Below are 15,687 nucleotides of genomic sequence, written 5' to 3'. Positions count from 1 at the left end.
CTAAAGTCATTAAAAATGAATCATTGGCATCAATCCACATACAGTCTAATAAACCAGAATTATTTCAGAAGTTTGTCAAGTGTGGCTCTATTGCACTAGTGACAAAAAGAGTAAACTTTTTGCATTATCTAATCAGAATCAGAATGCAATCTCCTTAGGCTGTCTTCATACATAAGATGTTGAACAAGACTGCAGAGGACATAAGACAGCCAAAGAAAACCCAGGTGCTGCAAAACTGTCAGCTAAAAAGCTTCAGCTTATAAATCCTAACACCCTAAACTATGCTCTGCTGCCAGTTCCACACTTCAGATTTAACTTGATTTTCCAGATGGAGGCTATCAAGATCAAAACAAATACTGTGAATACACAGTTATCATTACACTGCTGAAGAGCATCCCATGGTACCAAAAAAACCACTATCCTGCTGCACTTTGACCTTTCCTTCTTTTTTAACACTGGTAGTGCAATGTGGTTCTACTCTTGATGAAGCTTCCTTTCATTAAAAGATAAAGTAACTCCTATATCCTTAAAATAAATAAATAAATTAGAATACGTTAGAAATTGAGCACAGCAATATAGTCAAGTTGCTGATGCCCACACTCTTTGTTCACTGTTGCTATTCTTCCCAAAGCATGACGACTCCAGAATCAATTCCAGTGCTTCCAGTGAAGGACACAACCACCTAACCCCCAGATCCATCATCCAGTGATTCGAAAGGAATAAAGAGTATGCCTCTCAAGACATACCTATCACTTTTTTGCTATTTCAGCTACAGAACAGTTACGGTAACACAGAATCAAAGTTTTATCTGAACTCACATTCAACTTCATTGCACTTGAAAAAGTTTAGGAGTTATTTCCACAATCTTCACATTTTACTTTCTGTTAAAAAAAACACAAACAAACAACTGGGCTTTGACATATGTTATTTTTACCTGTCTAGGAACACTGCAGTTAGAAGGAGGAGGAAGAATACCCAATTGATGGAAAGTATTTAAACCAAATGTGTAAACATATCCATCTTCTGTTAAAACAACAGTATGATCCTTAGCTGCAGCTATCTGGGAGCACTGATGGCCAGCCAAGCCTTCCACAAGTCTTGGAACCTGAACAAGGGAAAAAAAAAAAGTTTTATATTAACAAGTGGCTAAGAAACTAAAGTTACACCAATAGGAAGTGATGACCAAATGTTGAACTACAGATGAAAATGCATTTGAATGCATTATAGAATCGTAGGATAGTTAAGGTTGGAAGAGACCTTAAAGATCATCAGGTTCCAGCCTCCCTACTATGAGCAAGGACACCTCCCACTAGACCAGGCTGCACAGGCCTCATCCACCTGGCCTTAAACACCTCTAGGGAAGGGGCTTCTGCAGCCTCCCCAGGCAACCTATTCCAGCACCTTACTACCCTCATGGTGAAGAATTTCCTCCTGATGTCTAATCTAAATTACCATATCTGATGCAGTAAGGTGAACTGCTTTCATGCCTCTGCTATCAGGGGAGATGACTCTTAAACTGCCTGCTCTAAAATTACATTGGAAACTATCTTCAGGACAGATGGACAAATTTAAACTATTACCTCTTTTGCTTTTTCTTTTAAATTACCATGAGCAAAAAAAGATTTCTTCCTTCCTCCAAAACACAGGATAGTCCTAAGAAAATTCCACAGAGTAAGGAAAGTTCTGTATCTTCAACTCTTCATAATTTTTCAGAACTCTTCTAACTTGACTTCCCCTCTATTCAACTAGGTAACATCCTAATTTCAAAACAGCCATTTGCAAAAAAAATGTAATTTCAAAGAAATGAACTTTAAAAAACATTAAGAATTGAGCTCATCTTTACTCTTAACATCCAGCAACATAATATCCAGTTCTACCAGATATTTTATATCAGAAATTTAAAAAAAAAAAAAGTACTGCTAACTAAATGCAAACTACCAGGTAGTGAGCACAGGATAAAACACTGAAGTCTAAGTACTGCATTGTCATTGTATCTTAGTCTTTCCATATTGCAACAGTGTATTATTCAAATGAAAATGATATGAGAGTTTTCACTTATGAGCTGTGAAAGTCTAGTAGTAAGCAACCTTACCATCACTTTTCACAGCACTTACAGCTCTACAGCACTGCTGTTTCCTTTGTGCCAGCTTTGACACTCATCAGATGGCATTACAAACTTCTTAAAGAAGCCAGCCCAGCCAAAAAGCATTTGCTTCCATCCATCTGGGATCAGCAAACCTTTAAAACAACTCAGCCATAATGCAGAAGTTTGACTGCTGTATCTAGGTATCTTAAATTAAAATATATTTAAATGCACCTTCTACTCTCTACCACCTGACTTAGTAGTACTGGATAGGGTTTTTTCTGTTACTTCATGAAGAACAAGGGGGTTGGTTTGAAATCAACAGTGAACTGGTTTTCGAAGTACACTCACATAAACTCCAGTTCATTTTTGAGACCTGCTGTTTGAAATAAAAGAATTATCATGCTAGACTACACCAGACAGCATAAGATAGCATACCAGGCATGTTTGTTCATCACCATGACCCAAGCGTCCTCCTTGTCCATGTCCACATGTATATACTTGACCTTTGTGGGAAAGGAACACAGAGTGGAATTCGCAAAGTACCACCTGAAAGAAAAAGGGCAAAAAAGTGGTGGGGAGGAGGCAGTACAGGACAAATTAATTGTCTTGGATAATCTGAAAACACACACCAAAAGTACTTTGTGAAGAAGTTAAGCTTTAAAAAATATCTAGTATTAAAGATACTAAAGACCATTCATAAAGATACTACTATTAAAATTCAAGACTGCCAAATCAAGTCACAAGGAACAAAAAATATTTGCTTGAAATGTATTTTGCACTGCCTTAACCTATTTGAAGAGACCTACAGCTTGTATTTAATAAAATAAGCTCAAGCATGGCCCTACATACTAGCAGAAGCTCAAAAGATTGAGTTTTAAGGGCAACGACACTGTTTCAGAAAAGGTGAAGAACACAATATTAAGCATGCAGCACACATAGTATGTCCTGAATGTTTACTCAAGTTATACTTAAAATTTTCAAACATTCTTAAATTGAAGTCCCAAGAAGTTATTAGGGACAAAACAACTTTTACAGAAAGAGTCCCTAACAGCACTTGATGCTTTTAACACAAGAATTTTAAGTGATGATGTATCAGATTCATTGTCCCACTTCAGTTCATTATGGAAGCTACACAAGAGGTCAGAAACTCAAGTTACAGAAGTATCATGCCTTGAATGTAGTTATATATAAGCCATACATCCAAGGTAAACCATGTAAAAAAACACCCTCCTCACCAAAAGAGAGAACCATTATTTAATTGTGGGTGATGGAGACAGAGGGGGAGAGGGGACATGAAGCAGCAAGAACATAATGCAGCAGGAATACTCTAGTACTCCTTAGTTTCTCTATGCTTTTGCCAAATCAATGGAAAATGCTTGCTGAGAAATGCTTAGGAAGAAAGAAAAAGAAGGGAAAAACAAAAAAACAACAGAACACCCCCAGACTTTTTTTTTTAAAAAACATCTTCGATAGTTATTCCTACACACACATATCCCTCCAAGTTCACTGTGAAACACGCCTGGGTAATACTTTGAGAATACCTGTTTGATGTACACACCACTCCGAGGAAAAAGGTCCACCAGTTCAGGATGATGTTTACCCTGTTGGCCACCATGACCCAAAGTAAAATTTATGTTGTTTCCCCAGGTGTAGACTTCCATGGGATCTGCAATGGAAAAAATTCTCTCTGCAGCTTGTAATTTTACCAGTCTCATGCACAGTGACTTTGAAAATCAAATCCTGCTTTTTCTACTTTAGAAGAGGTTTTCACCTAAAATTGAACTTTAAAAAGTTTTATTCTTATGAGACATAAGGTGCTATAACAAAGTGCTATAACACTAGTCTACAGATGATGATCAACATTACTTCTGCATTCAACATTTTCCAGTTGCAGAATATGCTAGCATTCCTCAGCAGGAAATCTGTGCAACCAAAAATACTTAAACAGACTGGGAACAAGCTGAAAAGAACAAATTTCACTGTGCAACAAGATTGAACTTGGGGACATGAAGAACAGCAGAAAGAAAGGGGATAGAGAAGTATAAAACAGCATAAAAAAAAAAAAAAGCACTAGAAAAACTACTCCCCTGTCAAAGAAAAAATTGTGTGCTCGTAGTTATTCTTACTTACTCACTTCCTATTCAGAGAAATGGTATTTAAAGCTAGTACAACTAGCTTATATCAAGCTACCTTGCCAAAGATATTTTGAAGATTCAAAAACATCTTCCCAACCCCTCTTTTCAAAAAAGACACAGAAGTGATGTAAACTATCAAATTCAGAGACACTGAAGTCTCTCTGATAAACTGAATTGAGATTAAAGAGAAAAATCACAGAAAGGCACCTCTGGAGATCATCCAGCCCAACACCTTTGCTCAAGCAGCAACAGCTACAGCAGGCTGCCCAGGACCATGTTCCCTCAGGTTTTGAGTATCCTCAAGACTGAAGTCTCCACAACCTCTTTGGGTTATCTTTATTTTTTTGTTTTACCTACAAGTCAGTCATTATACCTTAACTTTTGCTACATGTGTGCAACCTGTGTCTAGTGCCAAGATTCTGCACCTTCTGTATTATGAGATCAGTGACTCCACATCTTCAAGTATCTCTTAACTTATACAGTTCTAATTAGAAACAGATAATACTGTCTACACTGGTTCATACATTAATACATTGTTGAAACATGCCTCCTTGTAAAATACAATTTAAGCTACTAGATTACCTACCAGTTTTCTTGAAGACAACATGGATTGGCCTATCTTTCATCACAAGATCCAAGGCTGTTAAACCTTCTTTATCCTGAACATAGAGACTAACACCATGCTAAAAGAGAGGAGGAGAAGAACAGAAGTTAAAATTAAACTTCACAGCTTTAAATATGCCAGATAAACACTTAAGAAGCTAAATACATCTTTTGCTGAAGTTTAATATTGATAAAATAAGACTGGATTCTTTCAAATAAATTGTAAGCAAATATGAATAAAACCAGTGCAGTTTTGCTCAACTACATATTCATCATGTTGATCTTTTAACTGGGATTTTATTGTATGAATATTGATTAAGTAATTAGATATAATCAGGGAAACACAAAGGAAACACACTTGAAGATAAAGCACTGCCATCTTGAAGGGCAAGTATTTACCAAAAATGCATTTACCTGCTTTGAAGAACACATTTTCTTATATTGGCATCTTTATGAATCAGCTTTTGAAAATTAGAGAAGATAAAAAAACCCCACCTACTATGGCTTTGAAAACAAGCAGGGAACAGTGGTTCACAGCTGCTGAGAAAGGGCAAGAGGATGTGAACAGTCAGACAAGACAGCAGCAAAGAAGCTTCAGGGCCACAATGCATCAACAGGTCACTGCTTTGGAACTCTGAGAGACGTAGACATGCTCTCTAAATACCATTTTCTCAATACAAACAAGTTCTACACCAGCATTGGTTTCAAGTGGCATGAATCAGCCCACTGAGGGGAAGAAGGGCAGATGTCTTCAAGCAGAATCTAACAGGTAATACAGCTGTACCAATGTACCACAGCTCACGGCTAATATAAAAGAAAACCTTACAAAATTTGACACTTCAGACGTAAACACATGAAATATAAAAATCAAGACAGCACAATCCATTAAAGCACAACAGAAGGATAAATAGCCACATCTACAGGTGGGATTTAAACCTTTAATCTCATTTGGAAAACACTAGCCAGAAGAAAACATACATTATCCAAATTATAAAGACAACACTACTAGGAACAGTGCTGATATTAATTCACTGTATGACCGAAAAACCACCCTATTTTCAATATTTAACAGGCAGCTGGACATTCTTCTCTTTGGCAGCTTCATACATAATTTACTAGCAGAAGGCGGTGGTGACATTCACATGGTCTGAATTTGTAAAAACAAACCCCTTTGATAAGTGGCAAAACTTGTAGTTAGATACAGACTGATAATGTCATGATTGCCTCTGTCAGTCACAGGAGTCTGTAACCCACACTAGTTGAGTATTCCAGGGGCAGATACAGGGCCAGTTCTGTTTAACAACATCACTAATGACCTGGATGACGGGACAAAAGTGCACCCTCTGCAAAGCTGATGATACAAGACCAGGAAGAGCAGCTGACAAGCCATAGAGTTGTGCTTTCAGTCAGGGGGATCTCGACAGGCTCAAGCAATGGGCTGAGGGAAACCTCATGAAGTTCAACAAAAAGAAACACAAGTTCTGGCCCTAGGGAGGACTAGCTCAGTGTACCAATACAGATGGAGGCCAAATGACTGGAAAGCAGCTTGGCAGAAAATGATCTGAGGCTCCTGGTAGACAACCAGTTGACCACAAGCAGCTAAGAATGGTGAAAGCTTCGAGGGCTGCATGAGGGAGTGTTGCCAGCAGGCACTGCTCAGCACTGGCAAGTCACAGCTGGAATTATGGGTTCAGGTCTGGATTCCCCAGTACAAGACAGGCATGGACATACAGAAGAAAGCCCAGCAAAAGATAGTGAAAAAGATGACTGAGGCATCTGACATACAAGGAGAGGCTGAGAGAGCTGGAATAGTTAGCCTAGAGAAGGCTTGGGCAGGGGAGTAGGACGGAGTGTCCTTATTAACATGTATAACAAATACCTGATTTCAGGCAGGGGTTGGGGATCTCAGTGATACCCAGTGACGGGAGAAGTGGCAATTGGCACAAATTGAAATATAAGAAATTATGCTTAAACCTAAACCTCATTTTTACTGGACTGGTATTAAAACACTGAAATAGAGATAATATTCAAAATACAACCACAAAGAACCAAGGGGAACCTGTTCTAGCTGACCTTGCTTGAGCATGGGGGTTGGACTTGACAATCTTCAGAGACCTCTTTCTAGCTCAGCTATTTCACAAGTCTACTCTATAATCCCTTCCTATTGTTGTTGTAATACCTTAAGAACATATTCTTTCTATGATGCAATACAGCAGAGAGACTTCAGTTAAGGAACTGGGCGGCAGAGCACTGTGCATGAGCTGTTTCCTCCTGCTTCTAAGAGGAACATCAGCAAAGCAAGCTGTCAGGAAAACCTCACTCCTTTATGCAATTGTCAGAAAACTAAAATATTTCTAGGGAAACCTGTATAGGCCTCCAGTAAGTAATTATCAAAGACAGAGATACACACACATGCTAGAGTACTGAATACTTTCTCATACATCACATACAACATTTCCAGCTTTCTAGACAATCAAATCATGTGCCACTCTCACACAAACACCTACTTTTGTGAAGTTTAATGAAAACCTTCTAATTGTGTAAGGGCACAGCACATGAAATCCATATTTACCAGTTATCACACCTTCAAGAATTAAGAACTACTGCACCCACAACCATCTTCCTTAAACTGCTTGTTGAAAGCAGAGCTTAATGCTTACAAATTGATAGTCACTGCAACTTAAAACTGTTGAACTCAAAACGGAAAATTCTCTGCCTTAAAAGCTTTGATTTTAAGTAACCCTGAACCCCAAATGGTTCTCTCATTTTCACAAATATTTCATAAATAATTTTCTCATGTGGCTAAAGGGACCCTAAACATCTCAACCATATGTAGTTCTTCCCTTTGCTCTATGAGGGACAATGAGAACAAAAGAGCAATAAAAAATAAATACAACTTGCTAAATGGTAGGTAAGAAACAGCAATTGCAAGAAAGGAATGAGGGAGATTGAGCAAAAGCCCTGGTTAAATCATGGATGAAACAAGAATTTGTTTAATAAAATGCTCCATAACTTGAATTGTTTATCCCTCAAATGTAAGATTAATTTCTAATTGTAACTCCATTTAAGCTTTTATTATTTTATATCCTCTGAAAACACAAATTGCTACAATTACTAAGAGTCTATTTTTATAGTATCTTCAGTCTGATCACTCTCCATTTCTAAAATCCTGACCCTGGTATCATCCATACAAAGCAGTCTTCAAAGACCACAATTAATCAGAGATTTTTTACTCAGTCCTGATTTCTGCATGGGGTAAGACCGACATCTATTATGAAGACAGAGACAACTTTCAGGCAAATCAATGCACTGTGATCTAAACACAGTATTAGAACAACCTTCAAGAGACTTTCAGTCAAGTTTAAAAATTCAGTTTCACATAACCAATAGAACTCTAAAAACTGTAGATACCAAGAAAAACTACAGTTGCAAGTAACTCACCTTCAGTAGTGACAAAACACAATCAATGTATCCGTAAAATATACTTCTGTGCAAAGCTGTCCACCCAGATTCTTTGTCTTTTGCCAAGAGATCTACTCCTTTGGTCTCAGCCAACCAGTCCAATACACCTTTTTTCCCACAAGACGAAGCAAGGTGTATAACATTTCTACCAAAGGCATCCTTAATAGTTGTAGCATTGTAGCAGTAAGAAGAGAGAAAGGCCTTGATCTGGCCTTCACTTCCTCTGGTTACTACAGAAATAACATCCAAAGCATGCTGTAGAGATTGACACTTTGAAGTGCAGTCTGGCATGAAAGAACTCATCTTCAGTCCTAAAGCTGCTCCTCTTCTTAAGGGAAACAACCCTTAAGTGTTTCAAGGCACTCCAATGCCATACATAACACAGTGCCTTAAAAAAACTTGTAATTCCAAGGATGTAAATCCAGTTTTATTGAGCTGCCATAAGAAATCTTTGTACTGTTATGTTTGGCACTTGATCCAAATAAATATTTATAAATATATATATTTAGAAGTCTTACTTCACCATCTTATATAACAAATATTCTTGTCCATAGAAAATTCCAAAAGTGAACTACCTCAAGTGTGGAGAGGGGGATTCCCCCTCCACACTACCTTATTCTTCTAAAACTCCATAATTGCAAGGGAGACCTGAAAGAGAACAAACCAGAACAGATTAGTAAAAAAAAAATAAATATTTTTCCCATTTAAATGCATATCAAAGTAGCACTTGCAAGTACAGGAGTAATGTGGCAAGGATGAACTGACCTGCCCCATGCCATCTGAGCTGACACTCAAGGCATTCAGCTTAAAATGCCATGACTCCCTTCCCCACTCCAGCCTCCAAAGACATTGCCTCCCCTTCTTTGACATAAATCTTAAAGGCTACACGGTGAACTGGATAAAAAAAATGAACTGAAGAAAAAAAAAGTTTGCTTTCCCAGCTTTAGGGTCCTTGGGATCCTGAGAGTTTACTGTATAATTATATTGTTACTTCATGATCAGAAAGCAAAAACTGAACCAAAAACTGAGAAAACACCCAAAAAACACCCACAAAAAAAATCCCCACAGCTGTTGAGTACACTTGGCTAAGAGAAGCTTTGTCAGTCACATGCATAAGGAGGGAAGGCCTTAGCCATTACACCTCATTTTATCTTCCCTGGCCTGAATGCCTACCCATCTCCCTACTAAGTCTGTTCTGCAGACTCGACAAGAAGGCTCCTCTCCACCACTCCCAGAGTCGATGACAAAGGTGTAAGGAAGGACAGAGTGAAGAAAAGCATCTTGTACAAGAGATGTGAATTCCAGCTGATAGCACCCATGGAGGGCTCAAGTCTAAAGCTCCTGAAACAGTCAGGAAGAACTGAACGTTAATGTTGGAAGGGAGAACTGAGGAAGAAGAAAGGAAAAAGGATGCTAACATAAAAATTCTTCTTCACAAAAATGTATTCAAAGTCTGGGGCATACAGCATTTCTGCTTATCTGTGCATACTTCTCTTTAAAATATTCATCCTTCTCTGGCATTCACCTTCTCCAAAATAAAGAAGGCCTGACAGATGCACCCATCTGGCCTATTAAATGTCTGCAGTTATATTTAAAAGGGCTACAGTACACGAAGTGTAGACAGCAGTATAAAAATCACACATAAATCCATCTAAATCAGAAAAAGTGAAGTCTATACATCACTAATGCACTACCTAATTTAATATGAACTGCTATTCAGTCCCAAAAATGTGAACTGCTATTCAGTCCCAAAAAAGTTCACACTTCAATCTTTTCAAGCATAAGTTGAAAACTGAGTGAAAGGGCACATAATCATGTTACATTCCTTGATGTAGTTTAAAGGTTTGATCATGAACTGGCTGAAAAGAAGAAGTCAGAGAGTTGTGGTCAATGGGACAAAATCTAGTTGACTAGTGGAGTCCCTGAGGGGTCAGTACTGGGACCAGTACTATTCAATAATTTCATCAACAACCTGGATGAGGGAACAGAGTCTGCCCTCAACAAGTTTCCTGATGACACTAAACTGAGAGGTGTGGTTGACACACCAGAAGGCTGTGCTGCCATTCAGAGAGACCTGGACAGGCTGGAGAGCTGGGCAGGGAGAAACTTGGTGAAATTCAACAAGGGCAAGTGTAGAGTCTTGCATCTGGGGAACAACAACCCCATGTACCAGTACAGGTTGGGGGCTGACCTGCTGGAGAGCAGTGTAGCAGAAAGGGACCTGAGGGTCCTAGGTGGACAGGAGGATGACCATGAGCCAGCAATGTGCCCTTGTGGCCAAGAAGGCCAATGGCATCCTGGGGTGTATTAGAAAGGGTGTGGTTAGTAGGCCAAGGGAGGTTCTCCTCCCCCTCTATTCTGCCTTGGTGAGGCTGCATTTGGAATATTGTGTCCAGTTCTGGGCGCTCAGTTCAGGAAGGACAGGGAACTGCTTAAAAGAGTCCAGCACAGAGCCACAAAGATGATTAAGGGAGTGGAACATTTCTTTTCTGAGGAAAGGCTGAGGGAGCTGAGTCTCTTTAGGTTGGAGAAGAGGATACTGAGGGGGAACGCCATTAATGTTTACAAATGTGTTCAGGGTGAGTGTCAGGAGGACAGAGCCAGGCTTTTTTCCATGATGTCCAGTGATAGGACAAGGAGCAGTGGGTGCAAACTGGAACACAGGAGGTTCCACGTAAACATCAGAAAAAACTTCTTTCCTGTGACAGAGCACTGGAACAGGCTGCCCAGAGAGGTTGTGGAGTCTCCTTTGCTGGAGACATTCAAAACCTGCCTGGACACGTTCCTGTGTGATGTTCTCTGGGTGATCCTGCTCTGGCAGGGGGGTTGAACTAGATGATCTTTTGAGGTCTGTGTGATCTACCCCTCGGTAAAACATTTCAAAAGAAGCTGGACAATGCCACCGTGAAAGCTGAGTAAGTAAAACTAAAAATGTTAACAAACCCTAGGGGGAAAAAAAAAAAAATTAAAAAAATTAAAAAAACAACCAAAGCAAACAAAAAATACCCTCTCCATATTGTCTTCGCAGCTAGCAACCATTACATACGTGCACACCCCATTCCTTGCCCCTCAATTCCCCCAAAAAAAACCTGTTGAGCTTAGCTTCCATTGCTTTTCAGCTACTTTACAACCATATTTTCTTAATACCTTGATCTGCAAAGACATGTCAGGGAAAAATAATTTTGTTTGGAAAAGAAAACAGAAATTCCAGTTCTCCTCCTATTTAAAGAATTATCATCAATATTTCCACCAAGCTGAAAGCAGTCAGTTTACAAAAAAATACTCATAATGGAATCTAAACTTTCATGGAAAATATAATTCTAATCCAAGAGGATTAATTTAAACATCTCATGACAAAGCCTTCAACAATTTTTTTCCCCACTTAATTCATAAGAGATTGAATATTAGAATAGAAATCTACAGATCAAAAGTTGTTCAGTATGTACCTTCAAAACAATTAGTCACTCATCCCTGACCAGAAGTACTCAGGAACTTTTCAGACACCAAAACTGATGACATCTGTTTAGCTTACATTTATTGCAGCAAGCTTCAGTTCACTTTACAGGGCATTTTACATCCAACATACAAACTTCTGCAGTAACACAAGATATTTAACCTGTGTGGACTCTTCTTTCACATTCTCTAAAGCTTAAGACTATAAAGAAAAGTGAATCACTGTCACAAGTTTGAAAAAAAAAGCTCTAGTTTCAAGAACACAGCCTGACTTGCTGCTCCTAGAATTCAAGCAGTGACAGGTGACAGCTATCAGCAGACTCAGATTGTCAGTGGATCAAACACCCTTTTAAATAGTAATAATTTTTAAAAGTACTTGGAGACCTATAGGAAAAACACTAGACGTGCTGTTATCCTCCAGCCAATTTGTCACACTTCATCAGTGTGCCAGCAAGCAACAAAATTATGCTGTCAAAAAAGCAATAATTTTACATGTCTTGTAAAGCACATCTTAAATATAATTCACTGTTAAGACATTGTTATTAGTGCTACAAGGAAAGAAAAGCAAACATAAAACAAATGTAAAGAAAAATTACTCCCAGGAGTCATAAAATGAAGTTGACTAATCTGCCAGGTAAACTGGTATAAAACGGCAGCACCACCCAAGGAAGCAGTCCTGCCATGCCCCATGCCATACCTCCCCTTGTGCAGATACATACTTATTTAAGACACTGAACTGCATGAGAAAATGATTGAGATGAAAGTAAACTCTGGTTCCAAATAAATTTGTGCCATTACAAGAAAGGAATAGAGAGGTCAGAGAAAAACTTCTTTAAAGCAGCTGAGATCTAGCTTCAACAAAAACCAAAATACTATGGACAACAAACCACCTATCAGAAGAACAAGAAGTCTGCTATTAGAAAAACAACCCTGCCTATCTCACACTAACTCCATCACAGTGACATTTACTGCAGCTATTGAAATCTGACCCTGCTGAATTGTTTCTTTGTAAGTCATTCTAACCCAACCCTCCTTTACAATAAACATTACAGCACTAGATACTCTGTTAGTACATTGACATATATATTCCTTGAGTTCCAAGACAGAAGGCTGCAGATCAAGTTTTAATCCCTCCACAATAGAGACTGCCACACAAACAGTACACACTACACCATGTTATTACATCTGAAAAGGTTTAATATTCAGATCTGACTTTTTTTAAATATAAAGTAGGTCCTTAAGTGAAACCTTACAATTTTAAAATTATTACTTGATGCACACATCTGTGTGAAAATCTTGTGATTGCTGTCCAAAGGCTTACTTCTATTATATTGAGTCCCAGCTGAATGATCAGCACCTAAAGTAAGGACAAAATAGGAAGAGCACCAGCATTTTTAAAACTTTTGCATGTAAATGTCTAGAATATGGTGCCCTTTTTATTATGTGGCTCTACTTTTCTTTTGTAGATATTTCTGTAGGCTTCTCAGCACTTCCTCCCCTTAGAGACATGAGCTACTTATTACACATGTTCACAGCCCAGGGAAATTTAAAAGACTGCAACCACCCTGGAAGCTATTCCTAACTGGTAAGAAAGTGTTTGTGGTATCTTGCCTCCTGGAAGTGAGTAGGCAGAGCTCACTCTCTCTCAGCTCTTCCCTCAGAGAGAGCAAAGCACCACTGCATCACAGCTGTCAGAAACCTTCCACAGTATTGGATGTGTCATCCAACCTTATGAAGTCACAACTCCTACAGCTGAAAAAGCAGCTCTCTGCCTGCTGTGGTTGTCTCACAAAAAGTCTCTATAAATAGGCAAATATTTGGCACTTTTTTAGCTAAAAAGTCTAAAAGCAGGGTTGTCACAATCCTCTGGACTGCAAAACTAACATCCTACACATGCTAAGACTAAACTAACAAATCCCATAATGACTAAGGATGATGACAGTAGATTCCATGTCCTGCAAACAGCTGAGGGCAGATGTGAAATCTTGAGGTTCTGATCAATCACTAGGAGAAATGAAACAGTCAGCAAAAGCTTCCCACAGTAGAGTTCCAGAAATCTCTGTGTATCAAAGCTGCTTACAAGGGCCTTCTGGCAGGCAAGTATCTTTAAGTCCAACACTTCTGTTTATTTATTATCCAAGATGCTTCCCAGAATAGATAAAATATGTATAATCAACTGTATTTTGGTAACATGAAATTTCAAAAAAAATAAGCCATAATAAAGAGATTATGATACCAAGGCAGCTTTAGGACCTTCTACTACGTATCTGTTTCTTAGTCATGACCTTTCAGAAGACAAACCCAGTGAAGGCAGAGCATAATCAGCTCAAATTTTTTTGTGATGCCTAAAACACTGATATTCAGCACAGAGACATCACAAGCAGTGGCTAGCAGCTGCTATTGTGGTTTTCTTCATTTTAATAGAGACAGTGATCATGCATGGAAATGAGAGAAAAAAATACACAGATTCAGAAAGTCAGAATTCAGTGCCACTTGAAGACAGATTGCTGATTTTGCACCTTCCATATGCACGGCATGAAGGTAACCCAAAGTCAAATTAGTGACAATTTGAAACCGAGCTTTAGGCTGCTTTACCAAGAACATATTTCTCAATACCTTATTTTACCTTTAAATTGGAATAACCTCATTTCATTTGCTGTCAAGTTGTTATTTTTTTTTTAAGTGATACTGTTTTTTTTTCTAAATACCTGTTGCATCTGGGATACACTTGGTGAAAAACTACCTACTATTTGCCTCTATTAAAATGAAACTAACTAATGGTTTCTATCTTCCATATAAAAGAAGCCTATTTTTCCTTGATAATCCTAATACCTCTTCTTAAAAAAAATAAAAAATAATAATAATAGTGTACATAATACAGCTTTTTAGAAGGTGCAAAATTAATTTGATCTTCATTTTGACAGTAAGTAGCTCAATGGAGAGATATGACTGGCAATATCATATACTTCTGTAAGTTTAAGTTCATCCTTATAAGGGTATTGTGAGTTAAAAGTTTCCAGGGTGGAGTGGAAGGCAGGTTGTTTTTTAAACAAGCATGCTGACATTTAATGATACTATCCAAGTTGGTCCATTCATACTTGTTTCATAACACCACGAAAGACCTGTAACCATAACAGCATGGAAATCCTGAAAATATTTGTACACAAAACAAACTTCACCATGCAGACTACTTGATCCGTAAGCTAATCAAAAAAAGCTTACAGAATTAAAGCCATGACAATTTGCCATCTCAATACTGATTTTCCAGGATTTTCTGTTGACTGTAGTTTTACCTAAAGGCAACTTTCACTAATATACACTGAAGTGGTAGTTTAGATCCTGACAAAAGTGACTAGTAAATTGAAGCTGGACAGTCCTATAATAAATGTACCAATATATCCTCAAGGAAACACAGATGAATTCCTAGACAAACACACCCTTCAGCTATAAGCAGCACACTGTACAAGCCTTTAAATAACTGCTAGATTACTAATTTGTACTTAGAAGATTATATACCCACAGAGAGTTTAACCTGTTCAGACACTCCCTGTACATTTATTAAAGTCTGGGAATAAATCTAGTTTTTTCAACAATATTATTTGAATACACAATGTATTTTAGGGGGAAAGGGTAGTGATTGAATATACAATGAAAAAAGGATAAATCTAAGCTATGCAGCATCTCAGTAGTTTGGCAGGCAGAAACTCTCACATAGTCTTTTTTAAAAAAAGCAGCTTCTTCTCAACTGTATTACAGGAGCACTGCAATGAAAGGCATGGAAGCAAGGGTTCTGCTCTTCTCAATACACAAATCACGAGTGCTGCCTCCAGCTCAGATATCCAGTTTTAAGGAACTAGGTACGCAGAATAAAACTCTGAGAATAGCAACTAGGATTCAAAAAGTTTATAAAAGAATCTGTGAGTACAGGCTGAGCAAACTGGATCAATT

General features: G+C 38.2%; 1 protein-coding gene across 2 annotated transcripts in view; it reads right to left on the bottom strand.

The window, feature by feature from the left end:
• IBTK (inhibitor of Bruton tyrosine kinase) overlaps positions 1–15,687 on the bottom strand; it is a 57,175-nt gene that overhangs the window by 39,622 nt on the left and 1,866 nt on the right. For both annotated transcript variants that reach the window (XM_051613371.1, XM_051613372.1), the window contains exons 2-6: positions 8,266–8,934; positions 4,808–4,904; positions 3,628–3,752; positions 2,522–2,632; positions 935–1,105 (exon numbers count right to left, since the gene is read on the bottom strand). In XM_051613371.1, the coding sequence (XP_051469331.1) occupies positions 935–1,105; positions 2,522–2,632; positions 3,628–3,752; positions 4,808–4,904; positions 8,266–8,589 (828 nt within the window). In that variant the 5' untranslated portion in view covers positions 8,590–8,934. The remainder of the gene's footprint in view (positions 1–934; positions 1,106–2,521; positions 2,633–3,627; positions 3,753–4,807; positions 4,905–8,265; positions 8,935–15,687) is intronic.

This window comes from Apus apus, chromosome 3 (assembly GCF_020740795.1).
Source record: "Apus apus isolate bApuApu2 chromosome 3, bApuApu2.pri.cur, whole genome shotgun sequence".
Classification (NCBI taxonomy): domain Eukaryota; kingdom Metazoa; phylum Chordata; class Aves; order Apodiformes; family Apodidae; genus Apus; species Apus apus.
The sequence above is the reverse complement of the archived record's forward strand: the minus strand, read 5'-3'. Positions and strand labels throughout refer to the sequence as shown.